Genomic DNA, 20,960 nt, shown 5'->3' with positions numbered 1-20,960 from the left:
CATACCTCCGCAACAAAGACCTATGGAACACATTATGAATGGCAAACGATGCTGGGAGATCCAAATGAAAAGACACCGGGTTAAGGATTTCCAAGATCTTATAAGGACCGATGAAGCGAGGCTTGAATTTAGGAGAGGAGACCTTCATAGGAACATACCGAGAAGACAGCCACACCAAATCCCCAACACGAAGTCGGGGACCCACACCGCGGCGGCGGTTGGCAAAGCACTGAGCCTTCTCCTGTGACAACTTCAAATTGTCCACCACATGGTTCCAAATCTGCTGCAACCTATCCACCACAGAATCCACCCCAGGACAGTCAGAAGGCTCAACCTGACCCGAGGAAAAACGAGGATGGAAACCAGAATTGCAGAAAAAAGGCGAAACCAAAGTAGCAGAACTAGCCCGATTATTAAGGGCAAACTCGGCCAATGGCAAAAAAGTCACCCAATCATCCAGATCAGCAGAAACAAAACATCTCAAATAAGTTTCCAACGTCTGATTAGTTCGCTCGGTTTGGCCATTAGTCTGAGGATGGAAGGTCGACGAAAAAGACAAATCAATGCCCATCTTAGCACAAAAAGTCCGCCAAAACCTGGACACAAACTGGGATCCTCTATCAGACACAATATTTTCAGGAATGCCGTGCAAGCGAACCACATTCTGAAAAAATAGAGGAACCAAATCGGAGGAAGAAGGCAACTTAGGCAAGGGCACCAAATGGACCATCTTGGAAAAATGATCACACACCACCCAGATGACAGACATTTTCTGAGATACTGGAAGATCCGAAATAAAATCCATGGAAATGTGCATCCAAGGCCTTTTCGGAATAGGCAAAGGCAAAAGCAAACCGCTGGCACGAGAACAGCAAGGCTTAGCCCGAGCACAAATCCCACAAGACTGCACAAAGGAACGCACATCCCGCGACAAGGAAGGCCACCAGAAGGACCTAGCCACCAAATCTCTGGTACCAAAAATCCCAGGATGACCCGCCAACACCGAAGAATGAACCTCGGAAATAACTCTGCTGGTCCATCTATCCGGGACAAACAGTCTCTCTGGTGGACAACGGTCAGGTCTATCCACCTGAAATTTCTGCAGCACTCGTCGCAAATCTGGGGAAATGGCAGACAAAATCACTCCCTCTCTGAGAATACCAGCCGGCTCAGAAACTCCCAGAGAGTCAGGCACAAAACTCCTAGAAAGTGCATCAGCTTTCACGTTTTTCGAACCAGGCAGGTATGAGACCACGAAGTTGAAACGGGAGAAAAACAATGACCAACGAGCCTGTCTAGGATTCAGGCGCTCGCTTGGCAGATTCAAGGTAAATCAGATTTTTGTGATCAGTCAAGACCACCACACGATGTTTAGCTCCTTCGAGCCAATGTCGCCACTCCTCAAATGCCCACTTCATAGCCAACAACTCCCGATTACCAACATCATAATTCCGCTCGGCAGGCGAAAACTTTCTTGAAAAGAAAGCACATGGCTTCATCACAGAGCCATCAGAGCTTCTCTGCGACAAAACAGCCCCTGCTCCAATCTCAGAAGCATCAACCTCGACCTGGAAGGGGAGAGAGACATCTGGCTGACATAAGACTGGAGCTGAAGAAAACCGGTGCTTCAGCTCCCGAAAGGCCTCCACGGCCGCAGGAGACCAATTAGTCACATCAGAACCCTTCTTGGTCAAATCCGTCAAAGGTTTAACCACGCTAGAAAAATTAGCGATGAAACGACGGTAAAAATTAGCAAAACCCAAGAACTTCTGAAGACTCTTAACAGACGTGGGCTGAGTCCAGTCATGAATAGCCTGGACCTTGACTGGGTCCATCTCCACAGTAGAAGGAGAAAAAATAAAACCCAAAAAGGAGACCTTCTGTACTCCGAAGAGGCATTTTGAGCCCTTCACAAATAAAGCATTAGCACGCAGGACCTGAAACACCATCCTCACCTGCTTCACATGGGACTCCCAATCATCAGAAAAGACCAAAATGTCATCCAGATAAACAATCATAAATTTATCCAGATATTCTCGGAAGATGTCATGCATGAAGGACTGAAACACAGGAGGAGCATTAGAGAGTCCAAAAGGCATCACCAAGTACTCAAAATGGCCTTCAGGCGTAATAAATGCTGTTTTTCATTCATCTCCCTACTTAATGCGCACAAGGTTATACGCACCACGGAGATCTATCTTGGTGAACCAACTGGCACCCTTAATCCGAGCAAACAAATCAGACAATAGTGGTAAAGGATACTGAAATTTGACTGTGATTTTATTCAGAAGACGATAATCTATACAAGGTCTCAAAGAACCGTCCTTCTTGGCCACAAAAAAAAATCCTGCACCAAGAGGGGAAGAGGATGGGCGAATATGTCCCTTCTCCAAAGACTCCTTTATATAACTCCGCATCGCGGCATGCTCTGGTATAGACAGATTAAAAAGTCGTCCCTTAGGGAATTTACTACCAGGAATTAAATTTATAGCACAGTCACAATCCCTATGAGGAGGCAGGGCACTGGACCTGGGCTCATCAAATACATCCTGGTAGTCAGACAAAAACTCAGGGACCTCAGAAGGAGTGGAAGAAGCAATAGACACCAACGGAGCATCGCCATGAATTCCCTGACAACCACAACTTGACACAGACATAGCTTTCCAATCTAAAACTGGATTATGAGCCTGCAGCCATGGCAGACCCAAAACGACAACATCATGCAAATTATGCAGAGCAAGAAAGCGAATCACCTCCTGATGTACGGGAGTCATGCACATGGTCATTTGCGTCCAATACTGAGGCTTATTCTCAGCCAATGGCGTAGCATCAATTCCCCTCAGAGGAATAGGAAATTCCAAAGGCTCCAGGACAAAACCACAGCGCCTGGCAAACGACAAATCCATCAGATTCAGGGCAGCACCCGAATCCACAAAAGCCATAACCGGGTAGGACGACAAAGAACAAATCAAAGTAACAGACAAAATAAATTTAGGCTGCATAGTACCAATGGTGACAGGTTTAGCGATTTTTTTTAAGCGTTTAGAGCATGCTGAGATAACATGAGTAGAATCACCACAGTAAAAGCACAACCCATTTTGACGTCTATGACTTTGTCGCTCAATTCTGGTCAGAGTTCGGTCACATTGCATAGACTCAGGTCTCTGTTCAGAAAATACCGCCAAAGGATGAGCAGATTTGCGCTCCCGCAAACGCCGATCAACCTGAATGGCTAAAGCCATAGAATCACTCAGACTTGTAGGGGTGGGAAACCCCACCATAACATTCTTAACGGCCTCAGAAAGACCTTCTCTGAAATTTGCAGCCAGGGCACACTCATTCCATTGAGTAAGCACGACCATTTCCGAAATTTTTGACAATACACCTCTGCTTCATCCTGACCTTGAGAGATAGCCAGCAACGCCTTTTCTGCCTGATTCTCAAGATTAGGCTCCTCATAAAGCAGTCCAAGAGCCAGAAAAAATGCATCTACATTAAGCAATGCAGGATCTCCTGCCGCCAGAGAGAAAGCCCAATCTTGAGGGTCGCCACGCAACAAGGAGATAACAATTTTAACTTGCTGAGCGGAATCACCAGAGGAACGAGGTCTCAGAGATAGAAATAACTTACAATTATTCTTAAAATTTAGAAACCTAGATCTATCTCCAGAAAACAACTCAGGAATGGGTATCTTTGGTTCTGACATAGGGCTATGAATAACAAAATCCTGAATACTTTGCACCCGTGCAGCAAGATAATCCACACTAGAAGCCAGAGTCTGAACATTCATGTCTGCAGCTGAGCTCAAAACCACCCAGAGTTCAAGGGGATGAAAGAAGCTAAACAGACTGCAGCAAAGGAAAAGCGGGAGGAAAAAAAAAATGTACTCAGGTCTTTTTATCCCACTTCTGCAATGCATTAAACACTTCTTGGCCTGCTCTACTGTTTTGATCCTTAGTGGTTGAGGATCACAAAATACTCCAGCTAAGTAACAAAACATAGGACTAGCTCTAGGGAGGTGGTAAACTGGACTGACCGCAAATCTGAACCTATCCAACACACTAGAGGTAGCCGGTGAACGTGACTAAAATCCTAGACGTCTCGAGCCAGCCTGAGGAACTAACTACCCCTAGAGAGAAAGAAAGGCCTCACTTGCCTCCAGAGAAATAATCCCCAAAGATATAGAAGCCCCCAACAAATAATAACGGTGAGGTAAGAGGAAGGCACATACACAGGGGTGAAAGCAGATTCAGCAAATGAGGCCCACTAATACTAGATAGCAGAAAATAGAAAAGGGGTCTGTGCGGTGAGTAAAAAACCCTTACAAAATATCCACACTGAGATTTCAAGAACCCCCGCACCAACTAACGGTGTGGGGGGAGAAACTCAGTCCCCTAGAGCAACCAGCAAGCGAGGAAATCACATTTTAGCAAGCTGGACAAGAAACATGATGAATGCTGATAATCAAAAAATAAACAAACAAAAACTTAGCTTGTCTTGGAGAGACTGGGAGCAAGGTAGTCACAAGGAATCTGAAGAGCACTGAATACATTGAGAGCAGGCAAGGAACTGAGTATCCAGGTGAGCTAAATAGGAAACCAACCAAGGATAACGAACCAGCTGATGCTGCCAACCTGCAGAAAGACAACACTACACAGTACCGCTTGTGACCACTAGAGGGATCCCAAAAATAGAGTTCACAACAGTCAACCGCCCAGCGGCGAAATTCAGAACAGTAATCCTCTGCAACACGCTGCCCCTGGCAAATAGTGCGTAACTTAGATTCTGCTAGAGCCATTCTGTCTGGATCGTCGTAAATGTGTCCTAGACCAGAAAAGAAACTCTCCACTGAGTTAAATGCAGCAGAATCAGATGGCAACGAAAATGCCCATGCTTGGGGATCCCCGCTTAATAAAGACAACACCAGGCCCACACGTTGAGCCTCATTACCAGAGGAGATCGGGCGCATATGGAAATACAGTTTGCAAGCTTCACGAAAAGAAACAAATTTACTGCGCTCCCCAGCAAATTTTTCAGGCAAAGGAAACTTGGGCTCATTAACTCCTCCTGTCGCTCCAGCCTGTATATTAGATACTGCTAGTCCCTGTTGCTGCACTGCTCCCCTCAACTCAGTGACCTGTAGGGACAGCACCTCCAACTGGCGGGTTATGGAAGTCTTGGGGTCCATGACAAAACACAGAGAAGAAAAAAAAAGGAAACCCCCTTTTTTTTTGTTTTTTTTTGTTAGGCCAATTATAATGTCACGGGGATACAAGGAGGGCGAGAGCTAATAACCCGGGCCCCTGCAATTTTCCTCAGACTAGGGAAATTCTGTCTGACCCTCTACCTGAAGTTTACACTGAAGGTGTGCATGTTCAGGCCTCCACCCTCACCCTGACTCCTGATTCAGCCCTAGACTGAACACCACCACCCACCACCCAGTGAATGCAATAGACCAATACCCACAGTTATAACAAACAAGGATAAAGGAAAATATACACCACGCCGCAGTCAATCAGGAATACACTATAAAGGTGCAGGGCAAAATAAATACAAATATAGGAAGGAGTAAATAAGACAAAGGAAAATACACCACCAGCAACGATTCTCCAACAACCAGCTCTCCACTCCGGATCGAGATAACTACGGATAAGACAGAAGCTATAATCGGCGACGCCCAAAGATCAGGAGAACCATTTAAAGGAAATGGGCATGGCCCAGCTTCCAATCCGAGGATCAGATAAATTAACCCCGGAGCAGCCAGACGAAAACTAGCCGACGCCAATGAGCAAACAGTGGTCAAACGCGGAATTACCGCTGTCTGTCAGACGACCTGGTCTGAACAGTGTCCGACATGACATATAACAATCATAGAGGTCTGCTGGAGACCTCTAGTAGTCATGCCAACCCATCGGTCACCCGCGATCATGTGACGGGGTCACTGATGAGAAGGATTTCCGGCGAGCTTCCCGGAAGTGCGAGTTAAATGCCGCTGTCAGAGATTGACAGCGGCATTTAACTAGTTAACAGCCGAAGGTGGATTGCGATTCCACCCGCGGCTGTTAGAGGCACATGTCAGCTGTTCAAAACTGCTGACATGTGCCGGGAAAGATGTGGGCTCAGCGCCGGACACCACATTAAAGGGGGAGAAATTACAGGTGCAGTACATGTACAGCTCATGAGGTGAGGGGTTAAAAACACAGGTTATACTGAATCTTTTCAGAGAAATCTAGATATCGATCTGCTTAGCTCCCCCTGCTCTATAATATGCTGTCTGCAGATTAGACAACATTTTCATAGTGACAGATTTCCTTATAAGGGGCATATGGCATTCAAAAAAATGTTTTTCGTTGTTTTTATCTTGAAACCGTGAAGTAAAACGATTTTGTCTGGTATTGCAATTTATCTAATTTCACTTATAGAGAGATTAACTAGATTGTCAGGCAAAACTCAATTTTCTTTTAATTCTTACAGCATGTTATATAAAATGTGTCATCCAAAAATGGTCTATAGTTTAAATAATGCATTTTACGTTCTGTGATGTTTTTTCCAAATCATAAAAAAAAATCCTGAAATCTTGCAGTTTTCACAATTAACACTGAGCCTTCAATTCTCAGAAATTACTGTATCTGATGGATATCAGAGGGAGGAATACAATAAAGAGTAAAACCTCCATATGTGTATCCATAACATTGGATCCATCTTTTAAAATCTGTAATGTCACAGCTCACCTCCTGCCTCTCCCTGCACACTGGCCTCTGCACAGGTCACAGAGCATGCCCACACCACTTTTCCATAAAAGATAATGAACATCTCCAGACTATTATTTCAAATGGTCAATGTAGCTGATGTAAAACACATTGGACCATCCCTCCAAATAAAATGAATGGGGACTTTTGAAATTGGAGGCATATGGGTGTACAGTACCAGTATGAAAGGGGTCGTCTGGTCTAAAATGAAAAGTTGGCAGTCACTGTGTACTGCGAGGTTTTGCCAATCTCTGGAACTTAGGTCAGGTATGCAATATGCATACTCCTTGGCAAAATCCGTCTAGTGGGCGCTGCCTTGCTCAAAACAAGATTATTGAGCGAGGCCTTTTAGTGGGCGCGGCCACCTAGTTCATGCGACCATGTAGAGGGCACGGCCTCTGCACAAGAAGTTTACTGAGCAAGGCTGCACCCACTAGCCAGTTTCTCCCTGGGAGTATGCATATCACATGCACGTCTTCTGTTCCTGGGTCAGTGAATGGCGAATCCTTACAGTGAACAGTGCATGTGTTGGAAGGATTCATAAGTCTGCATGATAAAATAGATAATAAATCAAATTAAATCTACTCTCATAAACTTAATGATAATTAGTGATGAGCGAATATACTCGATTTCTCGAGCATGCTCGGGGGTCCTCCAAGTATTTTTTAGTGCTCGGAGATTTAGTTTTTCTTGCCGCAGCTGAATGATTTACATCTGTTAGCCAGCATAAGTACATGTGGGGATTCCCTAGCAACCAGGCAACCCCCACATGAAGGAAAAACGAAATCTCCGAGCACTAAAAAATACTCGGAGGACCCCCGAGCATGCTCGAGAAATCTTGAGTAACGAGTATATTCGCTCATCGTCATCACTAATGATAATCCTTTCTCTACAGGAAAGAAATATATCTTGGTACCGTGTTAGCCAGTAGATAGAAAAATATTTAGAATTGAGAGTCCTCAGTGGTTGATACCTTTTAATGGCTAACTGAAAAGATGGTAACAAATTGCAAGCTTTCGAGACTACATAACCTACAACCTATAACCATAACTACATAATCCTTTCTCTATCACTGCACAGTAAAAAGTGACCACATTAAACCTGCAGATACTTATTTACTATCTTTAAACTTTACTTTCATGTAGAGTTGACAGTCATTCCAAAATTCCTGGAGAGTCTGTAAAAAGAGAGCACTTTTTTTCCAGCACCAATGAAAGAAATAAATTATTTTTACGAGGTTGGTGTCACTTGAGTAGGTCAATTGTAATCATTGGAGATGTGCAAATTCTCCTCGATTTTACAAAAAATTGAATTTGCCAAATTCCAAATTTAATTTTCCAACTTGCTACAGATTAACTCAGTAAAATGGTAAGGCTTTTATGTAATTAAAGCTCCACTCCAGTGTGTTAGGCGTCGACTTCCTGCCACTGCACAGGGGGAATCTCGAGCCATGTCCACTGTGGTCTCCCATTCTTCTCCAGAAACAGTGGAGCCTGCTCAGCGGAGATGTCGGTCCCAGCGCCTGGCTCGGACAGATACTGCACGTTTGGTTACTGCTGCCCTTCCAGGTCCAGCCATTATAACCAGTACTGTTTGGCGGCGAGCAGGCGCTCCGGGGACTAAGACCTGCTTTTCTCCTCCTGAGCATGCTCAAGGGAAGACCTCTCATTGGAGGTGGGGGGTCACACGCTCAGGTCCTGTAGCAGCTTCTATTGGTCCACTAGGAAGGTCCTGAGCTGCTACAGCTATAAAAGGTTTGCATGATCGCACAGCTATGTGCTAGTATCATTTGTGTTTGGCAGTTGCCAGTGGATACTCTGCCACACTGTATATAAGTGGTGTGTCTGTTTAACCTTGGGGCTGTACACTCAGGCAGGCAGCTAGCGTCAGTGGGAGCAATTAGCATTGGCTTAGCATCTGGTTCCTTCAAGTGTGCGGTTAGCACAGAAGAGTGCCAGAGCAAGCACAACTTTTAGTTAGGGTTTTAGTCCCTGTGTACAGCATGACTCTGTGAGGCAACAGAGCTCGCTTTCATTTCACACGGGGTGAAGTTTAACCCACGTGTGAGCTCAGTGTCCATCCACCATTACTTGCAGCAGGTATCTCTGCACGGTGGACCCCGGGCTGCAAACGCACCTCGTATCTATCACCCTATTACTTGGTGCGTTCCGCTAGCCCCAACAGTATACTAGCGCCAGGGTCTGGCTAGTAATGGTGGACGAACAGCAACTGATGCGGTACATCCAGCAGCTGGAGGGTAGGTTGGTGGCTCTCAAGCGCACAACCTCAGCTGTGGATGTTTCCGCCGTATGTGTTCAGGCTGCAAGCATGGCTGCACCAAGTTTGTCCACTGCCACCCCTGTTCAAACCTTATCTCACCTCCCGCTGCCAGATAAATACTCTGGTGATAGCACATCTTGTAGGGGTTTCGTGAGCCAGTGCGCAATACACCTCGAGCTCCTGGCTGCATGTTTTCCCACAGAGCGGGCAAAGGTGGGATTCGTTATATCTCTTCTGTCGGACAGGGCGTTGGAGTGGGCTACGCCGCTGTGGGAGCGTGGTGATCATGTGGTGCAGAGTGCTCTGCTGTTCTTGAGCACTCTGAAACAGGTCTTTTTGGGACCTTGAGTCACCCATGATAAGGCACTCCAACTGTTGGCATTGACTCAGGGCTCGTCCATGGTCAGCCACTTTCCTGTCCACTTCCGGACATCAGCATCTGAGCTGGAGTGGTCGGATAAAGCCCTCATCCCTGTATTTGAAGGGGGCTGGCTGACCATGTGAAGGATGCTTTGGCCACTAGGGAGATTCCCGCCACACTAGAGGAGCTAATAGCTGTTTCCACTCGCATTGACCTCCGTTTTAATGAGCGGAGGTTAGAGTGAGCCCAGTGTAGGCAGAGGTTTCGGCTGGCTCCCACCTTCGCCAAACCTTTGGAATCTCCAGTCCAGGCGCCCGAGTCACATGAGGCCATGGAGGTGTCACGAGCAGGATCTAAGTCCCGGACCGCTCGTGCACTCAAGGTCTGTCATGTCTGCCAGCAGTCAGGACATCTTGCCACCAGATGTCCCCAGCGGTTGGGGAAATGTCAGCGTCTAGTGGTAGTAGTTGGAGGTACACTAGACACGGTGATGTTTGCCTCCAAACTGTCCTTTAAGGGGACAATTACCATAGGCTCATCCATTCATTCGGTAGAGCTTTGCGTGGATTCCCGGACGGAGGGCAATTTTATGTCATCTGCCTTCACCCAACGACACGCAATACCCCTGGTGATGCTCACCAAACCAGTGACCGTACGAGTGGTGAATGGGTCGACACTGCCCTCACAGATAACACACCAGACTATCCCATTTACTCTATCTATGTCGCCATCTCATCAGGAGATTATATCTCTGCTCGTCATTCCTGAGGGAATTGATGAGGTCCTGTTAGGGATACCTTGGCTACGGTACCACTCTCCTCATATTGAGTGGTCCACAGGCAGAATTTTGGGATGGAGTGAATCTTGTGGGGGTAGATGTCATAGGGAATGCGTTCAGGTTGCTACTACTGAGGTACCCGCAGATCTTTACTCTCTCCCCAAGCAATATTGGCCCTATGCGGACGTGTTCTCCAAAAGGACTGCGGAGACCCTTCCACCTCACTGCCCCTATGACTGTCCTGTTGACCTATTGCCTGGTGCTGAGCCTCCCCGGGGTTGAGTCTACCCGTTGTCTCTCCCGGAGACAGAGGCAATGTCTCAGTACATCCAGGAGAATCTGGCAAGAGGATTCATTAGGAAGTCAGTGTCACCTGCAGGGACTGTGTTCTTCTTCGTGCAGAAGAAGGGCGGAGAGTTAAGTCCATGCATAGATTACAGGGGTCTTAACGCCATCACTGTTAAGAACAAGTACCCATTGCCCCTGATATCTGAGCTTTTTGGTAAGCTTCGGGGAGCAAGGGTATTTACTAAACTAGATCTGCGGGGTTCTTACAACCTGATTCTCATCCGTGAGGGGGACGAATGAAAGACGGCTTTTAACACCAGGGATGGGCACTATGAATACCTGGTGATGCCATTCAGGCTCTGTAATGCCCCAGCCGTTTTCCAAGACTTTGTGAATGATATCTTCCGGGATATGCTCTCCACCTCAGTTGTAGTCTACCTGGATGATATGGATGATATTTTCATCTACTCTCCAGATATATGGAGCGGCCCCCAAACGCAGGACGGCGGGGTACTCGGTACCGGGTCTATCGGTTCTGAGGATGTCACGGTGGCCCGACCCGGTCCGTGGTCCTGCTAAGGGGTGCCCAATAAAAGGTGTAGGTGGTGGTGTAGGTCGCAGTAAATAATGAGGACACAGGGTTGCAGTCTCTTTACCTCTTTACTGAAGGCTTCGGCATCCGCAATCCAGAGCACTGCTAACAGGGCTGGCTGAGACCGGCCGGTCCAAAGGCACATCCAGAGTTCCCTTGGCAGGTGGAAATCAATGCCTACCTACTAGCGCCTGGGTGTTGTAGTACTTCCCTGCTGAGCACCACGGGATAGTCCTCACAATTGTCGTGTATGTTTCTGTTCTTTCTCTCCGTCCCCCAGATGATATGGATAGGACGCACCCGTATGACGGAGTAGGCCTGGAGTTAGTTTATAGGGACCCTAGAGACGCCCCTCTCCCACAATTGCCTCCATTGTCTTCATTAGGTGATTAAGGTGAGACAGCCAACCTAAAGTTAACTGCCCGGCCGTAGTTCAAAGTAATGCGTAGAGTCTATTACTTCCTCGGCGTTCCGGCTGCCGGCTATGCACCTCAGAAGGATGTTGCTGATCTTGAGGCACGACTCCTTCTGGTTCTATCTCCTTTGTGCTGTGATCCCGTTTCTCACTTCTCCACAATATACTTCGCTTCGTGTCCTTTCTTAGGAGTCTGCCGCTATAAGGCACAGGCACGGCTCCGTAACGATCTGTCCTTTTCTAGGCCTCTGTCAGGATCCCACCCCTGACAGGTCCTCTCTCAAGCTCTCCCCAGCTACTTTCTCCCTGACTTCCTATCCAACCCTCAGTTTTACCCATGTGTGAGGAGTGGCCTAGTAGATAGGACCTTTTGCTCCCCCTGGCGGCCGGAGTGTGAAGTGTCATGTGTGTCTGTGATACCTGCAAGGTGAACTCTTTTAGTGCAATCAGACATACCATCACTCCCTTTAGTGGCGGAGCGACAGTACTGCAATGACCAGGACTCTGGGGCGCTGCATATAGACTCCCAATGGAGAGATGTTTGCAAAGTCTTCGACCTCCTACGGGCAAACACCCTCTATGCCAATTTGGAGAAGTGTGTGTTTGAGCGGGAGTCTTTGCCTTTCTTGGGCTATATCATCTTGGCCCAAGGATTGGCTATGGATCCCGCCAAGCTACAGGCTGTGTTGGACTGGCAGGAACCCCATTCTCTCTAAGCGGTGCAGCGCCTTATGGGGTTCATCAACTATTATCGCCAGTTCATTCCCCACTTATCAACTTTGGTAGCTCCTCTGGTTGCCCTCACCAAGAAAGGAGCTAATCCCAAATTGTGGTCGGAGGAGGTCTCCAAGGCCTTCTTCTCTATTAAGTCACACTTCGCTGGCGCTCCCATTTTCCATTTTTTAGGGCTGTACACTCAGGCAGGCAGCTAGCGTCAGTGGGGGCAATTAGACTTGGCTTAGCATCTGGTTCCTTCATGTGTCCAGTTAGCACAGAAGAGTTCCAGAGCAAGCACAACTTTTAGTTAGGGTTTTAGTCCCTGTGTACAGCGCGACTCTGTGAGGCAACAGAGCTCGCTTTCATTTCACACGGGGTGAAGTTAACCCACGTGTGAGCTCAGTGTCCATCCGCCATTACTTGCAGCAGGTATCTCTGCACGGTGGACCCCGGGCTGCAAACGCACCTCGTATCTATCACCCTATTACTTGGTGCGTTCCGCTAGCACTAACACAGTTTTTTTTTTATTGCACCGCTGGAGTGGTGCTTTAAATGTTAGCACTCTGCCCCATGTCTCATATTCACCTGTTTTCATAATTTTCCAGCGTCTGTCTCTATGACAGCCTTGTTCTGGCCTCATAGACTGAGAGATTGTGACATAGCTTCTGAGTTCCGGCTAGTCAGAAGCTATGCTCACAATATGGAATCGTGGGACGGGAGCAGTGCCAAAAAAAGGTGAAGATGCCGGAGAGTGAGTATATGATCAGGGACAAGGAACTTACACTTAAAGCTCCACTCCAACGTTGAAATAAAAACTGCTGGAGTGGAGCTATAAATAGGAACAGGAAGGTGTTAAAATGATTATATACTCACCTCTCTTATGGCCTTCCTGTATATTTCCAACCCTTGTTGATCCTCCAATTGGCTTTTCTGTCTTCCAATTTCTGCTTTCTATTTTTGTTCTGGTCCTTCCAATCATTTCCGTCAATGCGTGTTCCATTAAATAGGCCTCAATCCATATGTGGCTCATGTCCTATGTGACGACATGGGACCTAATGGATGGAATACCGGATCGAAGTGACCGGAGGCTCGGAATGAAAAAAGAAGATAGAAGAGCTAATCGGAGAACTAACATAGGTGGCTCAGGTACCGGGAAGGTTTAATAAGTTTTTTTTTTTATTTTCCTAGCCATTTCAGTTGCCTCAAGCTTGTTCAATACAAATCTAATTTTCCTCTAAATTTAGCAAATCTTCATTACTCGAATTTAAGGGGATTTGTTCAACTCACTCAAATTAGTGTATTGAGTTACAAACATGGATTATATATAATCTTTATTAGTCATTATTATTTTTCATTTCGTCCATAAAAAATTAATGGTGGTCTTAGATGAGATGTTCAGAAAAGGAAGAAAAATTCAGGTTTGAAACACTAACGTTATGTATTTCTTTGTGTCTTCCTACTCTATTCTTTTTCGAACCTCTATCCTATTTCATATTTGCTATAAGAGTGTGCAAAGGTAATTTAGCTGGAAAAGTAAATGGAAGCATTATTCAGTATGTTAAGCAATAAAATGTACAGAGCTTTCATGCTTCATGAATAGAAATATGGAATTACCAGTAATATTGTCATTTACAGGATTACTTTACTTTTGATCCGTAAAAATAATTCAGGGTCATTTAAACAGAATATATGGGAATAAAAAAAATAGGCTTCTTTGCTTTCGATAGAACATTTACTGCTTTACATCTTTGTGCTTTTCATACTTTAGTGATTGATTAAAAAATATTTTGAGGTTTTGATGTTCTCTTTTGTAGTATTTTCCTTTTTTAGCAACTTTATACTGTATTATGTCAATTCACACAATTGCTCTATATGACTCAAAATTTTTACAATTGTTCAGAACTCGGCACTCAAATGTTTGTGAAAACGAAAGATTCAATTTATTTTGCGTCCAGACATAGAACCAGTTAAACGTTTTCGGTCAAACATAGACCTTCCTCAGAACAGTTCAAAATTATCTGGAGTGTAATGGCAATGCGGATGGCCAGCTTGGGGGTCCCCTGGTTATTTTTAGAGGGCTGTCCCCAATAGAATGTGCTAATACATGGACCCGGGGTAGATGGCATGCTATGCCTTTAAGGAGTTACGTGGTCCTTGCTCGTGTTGAAGCTCCAGCGCTGATGGCGTGCTCTGTTTAACTGGTTCTATGTCTGGACGCAAAATAAATTGAATCTTTCGCTTTCACAAACATTTGAGTGCCGAGTTATTCTGAACAATTGCTATTTAGGGTGGGATACCCTACTCGAGCACCAATAACCACTTCTCCACAGAGTGCCGTGTTGCATCTATTCAAAATTTTTACAAGTTACATGATCATTCCGTTTGCCGTGTTTTCCGCTGACCCCTTTATGACTAATGGTACGCCTTATTACAGCTGCCGCTAATGGTCTTTATTCTAAAACGTCATATATTTTTAATATAAAAGCTGAGCAGGATATCATGCAACCATGGCTTGGGAGCCTGGCTGTCAGAAACAGCATTTTACCACTAATTAGAATTCAGTTAATGATTTGCAAGACCTTGATCTAGCTGACACATCGGTATCCCATGGTAGACAGAGCACCACGAATTTCCTACTTCCTGCTGGCATGTGAATTTCATACTACCAAGGTCATGATGTTGCAGTGTCCTTGTTAGAATAAAATATTATCTTTATTTAAATTTTATTATTTTATTTCATTAAAACATTTGTTTGATCATGATGAAAAAGGTATTTGCTGAAAACTTAATAATGCACTATTGGGGCCACATGATTTATGTGCATGCCACTGCATTGTCACTGCTTGTGATTTCTGTACCGGAAAAATCAATGCCTGTGTGATCAGTGTTCCATGCCCGTGTGCCAACCGTGTGACAGTGTGCTACATCCATGTGTCCGTATGTCCATGCCTGTGTGACATCCGTATGTCTCTGTGCAATGTCTGTGTGCCATCTGTGTGTCATCCGTGTGTCCATGTGCAACATCTGTACTTTGCCCAGGAAAAAAATGCATGATAGTTAAACAATGGATTTCATCAGTGTAAGCTGAGGGAAATTGCCTAGGAATTGTTTTTATTTTTTCCTGTACTTGAATTCATTCGATAAATAAATATTTTGCACTAAAAAAATGGTGTAAGCTCCCGCATATTTTTCATAACCAGCAGAGAGAAAGTCGACTGCTGGGGGCTGATGTTAATAATCTAAGAAAGGGGGCATTAGCCCTAAATGTTGCCAGGCTATTAATAACAGTTCACAGATGTTTGCTTAGCATTTACTAGTTAGTTTGCAGGGGACCCCAGAAAAAAATGATGTAGGGTTCCCCTATAAATTCTAACCAGCAAAGGCTAATATTAATAGCCAGTGAATGAGCAATGGATATTGGCCCCCCCTCCCAGACTAAAAACACGAGCACTCAGCAGCCCCAGAAATGGCGCATCAATAGGATGTACCCATCCTGGTGTTTAGCCTCACAAGTACAATGATGCCATGGCAAGTAGGGTTATAGGGTTTGGGTTGATGTCAGCTTTTTTATGGCCACTGACATCAAGCCCAGGGATAAGCAATGGAGAGGAGTCTGTAAAACACCCCCATTACTAACGCCACAGTAATATTGTAAAAAATACACAGCCAGAATAAAGTCCGTTAATTGAAAGATAGACACAGACTCCTTTAATTGAAATAAACACTCCCACTCTTTTTTTACCTATTTATTAGTGTAAAATTAAAAATAAAAACACCATATTCCTCACCTGTCCAACGATAATCCATTTATCCTGAGAATTCCTGACGGTGCTAGCTGTGATCTCATTCAGATCACCGCAGTTTATTGGACCTCTCACAATGAGCTGCCCGTGGGAACCGCAGCTTCAGTGACCTGCGGTAACCTCTATTACGCTCAGCTCAGTGTCTCCTAATGTCAGGCTGAATGGTCGCATCATGCCAACGTTCAGTGAAGCATCCAGATGACGCAGAGATGGATTACATTTAAGAAAACAGCCGCACTCAGATTTTGGATTTTTGAATGCATAACAAGAGCAAAAGTTTATTCAAGTCACCACAGTATTAGGGCAATTTAGAGAAGGTCTCCGTAGTAGGTCTAAAGTAGGTAACGTTTCGACCCCGTGGTGGGTCTTTATCAAAGATAAAGTGGTGGGTCTTTATCAAAGATGGATTAAGGCATGGGACAATTGGACTTTTGTTGGGCTGGTGTCAAATATGGTGTTTTTTTTTTGTTTTTTTTTCATTTTTAATTTTACACTAATAAATAGAGAAAAGAGGGTGAAGAGTGTTTATTTCAAATAAAAGAGTTTGTGTCTTTCTTTCAATTAAACTGCTAGAGTCCTAGCTCTAGAAATTAGATGTCATTTTCCCTGTGTTTGCAAAACTGGCACGGAAGGAAAACTGCTGAAATGTGTAGTGTTAAGTCCTTTTTGATTTGGCTTTTAAATTTTAAAACTTTTTTTTTCTTGCAGGTACTTGGCCATAGTACATCCTCTGAAACCTCGGATGAATTATCAAACGGCCTCATTTCTGATTATGTTGGTCTGGATTATATCATTGCTCATAGCCATCCCATCGGCATACTTTTCTACAGAAACTGTGCTCTTTATTGTTGACAATCAAGAAAAGATATTTTGTGGTCAGATTTGGCCAGTTGACCAACGGATTTATTATAAATCTTATTTTCTTTTCATTTTTGCCATTGAGTTTGTTGGCCCAGTTTTAACAATGACTTTATGCTACGCCAGGATCTCTAGAGAACTTTGGTTTAAAACAGTTCCTGGGTTCCAGACTGAGCAAATTCGTAAACGTCTGAGATGTCGAAGGAAAACAGTTTTGGTCCTGATGTGCATCCTCACCGCATATGTCTTGTGCTGGGCACCATTTTATGGATTTACCATTGTTCGTGATTTTTTCCCAACGGTTTTTGTAAAAGAGAAGCATTTTCTTTCGGCTTTTTACATTGTGGAATGCATCGCTATGAGTAACAGCATGATTAATACCATGTGCTTTGTGACTGTCAAAAATAATACCATGAAGTATTTTAAAAAAATCATGTTTCTGAAATGGAGATCCACTTACAGTGCAAGTAAATGTAGTACTGAGATTGATATCAAAACTAGTGCAGTGCCTATTACAGAAGAGGTTGATTGTATCAAACTGAAGTAATTTATTGATAAGGTTAGATTCACTGAAAGGACAACATCACAAACATTACATTTGATACATTGGTTGGATGGATCCAATAGGTGGTCTCCTTCAAATACTGTTCTTTTTTCCAGTAATGTTAATTACAGCTGAATGAATCGATTTTGCACAAACTGAGTTTGATACAAATTTTTCTAAATTTGTTGAAGCTTGTTCATCTGAATCATTTGTAATCTGGTGACACCATGTTACAGACAGTATCAGATAGAAAAGAAGGATCACATAATCTTATGTGATGCCCAGCAAGCCTCCCCATAATGCGTTGCAGTCTCCCATCACATCCACTCATGAGGGGCCATAGTTCAGGGGTCACAGATGAGTTACAGCCACTATAAAAGCCCAAGCAGGAGATGCTGGTGCCATTTTGTAAGACATGTGGATATTAGAGAGTACCTCAGAGCTTAGTGAGTGAGATGTAGTACACATTATGAGGATTAGAGGGTGAGAAGAATACAATTGCAAGAATTTGATAGAGAGTGAGTGAGATAGAAGTTTGCTCTTGCACCTCACTCAATGTTTGCACCTGCCCAGTGTCTGTTTTACTACACCCAATACCCAATATTGATGTATTTTCTCCATCAACATTTAAATACTGCACAATTGGTTACAGTTGGTTCTAGTCCAGTTTGTGAAAAATTAGTGATTAGTGAGGTACTGCACTTATTGTTTGAACTTGTGTGGTATTTGCTTTTTTCCCACATCAAATACTACTGTATTTTGGACTCAAACTAATAGAATTTAGACACCATCGCGTCAATTATTTAAGTTCAGTCTATGATAATTTAGTAAGCACACCCAATAGCTAGCGCATGCTCAGTGGTGCCTCATGAAAAAAATGGATAAAAAATGGCAATGGCTGTGGTAACGTAAAGGAAACTTGATCGCCCCCCAAGGGCCGTGGGGTACTTGGTACCGGGTACTTCAGTTCACGGAGATGTCACAATGGCTGACCTGGTCTGTAGCCCTGGGACGTCCGTATAAAAGGGAAAGGTCTTTAAAGGGATAAAGTTTATCTTTGTAATGCCACCTGTGGTATTTGGTCAGGGTGACCGCCGCTGCTTTAAGGGGTCCGCTGGGGTGATGTTATGGCAGCTAGATGGTATACCTTCCCACAAGGTAAAGTATGTCACCAGGGCTTCCCAGTGTGTAGATATTGGTATGGTGAGAGGCGCAGAGAACAACGAGGACACAAGGTTGCAGTCTCTTTACCTTTACTGAAGACTTCAGCATCCACAGTCCAGGGTACCAGATCACAGGGCAGGCAGAGTCTGGCCGGTTTGGAGGCAAGTCCAGAGTTCCCTTGTCCAGGTGGAAATCAGTAGCCTTCCCTTGCGCTGCGGTGGTGTAGTCCTTTACTACCTATGGCTTCACATAAGGGTCTCACAGATGCGATGTTTTGCTCTCTCTGTCCCCCCTATAGGACAAAACCCGTATGACTGGTGACTGGTGAGCCTGTTTATAGGGTCTCTTAGATAACCCAGCTCTGTAGGTATCACCGTGCCTACTGGGTGTAGGTGCGGACAGGTATCCTGCAATTAGCTGTCCTACCGGTCTCTGAAATAAGGTGTAGAGGTCCTTACTCCCTCAGTGTTCTGGCTACTGGGATTTTGCACCTCAGAAGGAGGCAGCCTGAGCAGGGCTGGTCCCCTTCTGGTATCCTCTCCTTTGCTTCGACTTCCTTCACGCTCGCTGCAATAAAATTCTGCCTTTCAATGTCTCTTTCTGGGAGCTGCAGCTCTGAGGGTATGCACAGCTCCTTCAACCTTCTGTCCTCCTCAGACTACTGTCTGGAACTGTACTCCTACAGAACTCCTGTCTGGAGCTCTGTCTGGGACTAACTCCTTTCTGGAACTGACTAACTCTCCTTACAGACTACCAGTTATATATCTATATGGGGAGTGTCCTAATACTAGGAGCAGAAGCTCCCCCTGGCGGCATGGAGTATGAAATGTGTTGCAAGTTTGTGATACCTGGATGCAGCTATCCTTCTTTGCCTCCAAACGTAGCATCACTCTCCCCGAGAGGAAAGCAATACCACTGCGATGACCAGGACCCTGAGGCGCCACACTCCCCCCCCCCCCGTTAAATTCAGTACTCCCGGACTGGGAAAAGAAAACAACAGTTACAGGTTAGCAAAGACATACAATTTTTTTGAAATGCTATAAAACAAGTTTGGGAGGTGAGGTCACTTGAATGTTGCATGAACTATGTACATTGTATGCATACTTTCACGAATATAAAACTTTAATTAAACAATATAATTATTAACTGACTATTAAGTGCTACGAGGTATACACTCACTGGCCACTTTATTAGGTACACCTGTCCAACTTCTTGTTAACACTTAATTTCTAATCAGCCAATCACATGGCGGCAACTCAGTGCATTTAGGCATGTAGACATGGTCAAGACAATCTCCTGCAGTTCAAACCGAGCATCAGTATGGGGAAGAAAGGTGATTTGAGTGCCTTTGAACGTGGCATGGTTGTTGGTGCCAGAAGGGCTGGTCTGAGTATTTCAGAAACTGCTGATCTACTGGGATTTTCACGCACAACCATCTCTAGGGTTTACAGAGAATGGCCCGAAATAGAAAAAAAATCCAGTGAGCGGCAGTTCTGTGGGCGGAAATGCCTTGTTGATGCCAGAGGTCAGAGGAGAATGGGCAGACTGGTTCGAGCTGATAGAAAGGCAACAGTGACTCAAATCGCCACCCGTTACAACCAAGGTAGGCCTAAGAGCATCTCTGAACGCACAGTGCGTCGAACTTTGAGGCAGATGGGCTACAGCAGCAGAAGACCACACCGGGTACCACTCCTTTCAGCTAAGAACAGGAAACTGAGGCTACAATTTGTACAAGCTCATCGAAATTGGACAGTAGAAGATTGGAAAAACGTTGCTTGGTCTGATGAGTCTCGATTTCTGCTGCGACATTCGGATGGTAGGGTCAGAATTTGGCGTAAACAACATGAAAGCATGGATCCATCCTGCCTTGTATGGAGCATCTTTGGGATGTGCAGCCGACAAATCTGCGGCAACTGTGTGATGCCATCATGTCAATATGGACCAAAATCTCTGAGGAATGCTTCCAGCACCTTGTTGAATCTATGCCACGAAGAATTGAGGCAGTTCTGAAGGCAAAAGGGGGTCCAACCCGTTACTAGCATGGTGTACCTAATAAAGTGGCCGGTGAGTGTTTATCTGCTAAGTGCAAAACGGTTACTTTTCGACTTTCTCCTTTAAGTGCAGACCTTTATTCAAATACAGAACTATCTATCAACCCCCACGGGCTATTTTATTCTCTTTACTTTATCAAAAGTGCATCAGGATATCAGTACTCACTATCGGCTATATTGAAACACCATTCCAACTAAATTCAAGTTTCAGCTTTCAGTACTATTAACTATATTAATTCTTTAATATATTCTAGCAAAATGTAACGATTAAACATCCCCTTAAGGGTTCAAACAATATTCAAGTCTTTTTAATGAGGCAGTGCAAATGTATCAATCGCGTTAATATTCAAGTCAATCAAA

The 20,960-nt window shown here is 44.7% G+C and overlaps 1 protein-coding gene across 1 annotated transcript in view; it reads left to right on the top strand.

The window, feature by feature from the left end:
- Positions 1–19,502, top strand: part of PROKR1 (prokineticin receptor 1) — a 71,566-nt gene extending 52,064 nt beyond the window's left edge. Inside the window, exon 3 of the mRNA XM_077292262.1 lies at positions 16,692–19,502. Coding sequence (XP_077148377.1) covers positions 16,692–17,388 — 697 coding nt within the window. The 3' untranslated portion in view covers positions 17,389–19,502. The remainder of the gene's footprint in view (positions 1–16,691) is intronic.
- The last annotated feature ends 1,458 nt before the right edge of the window (positions 19,503–20,960 follow it).

The sequence above is a fragment of the Ranitomeya variabilis genome, chromosome 2 (genome assembly GCF_051348905.1).
Source record: "Ranitomeya variabilis isolate aRanVar5 chromosome 2, aRanVar5.hap1, whole genome shotgun sequence".
NCBI lineage: Eukaryota > Metazoa > Chordata > Amphibia > Anura > Dendrobatidae > Ranitomeya > Ranitomeya variabilis.
The sequence above is the reverse complement of the archived record's forward strand: the minus strand, read 5'-3'. Positions and strand labels throughout refer to the sequence as shown.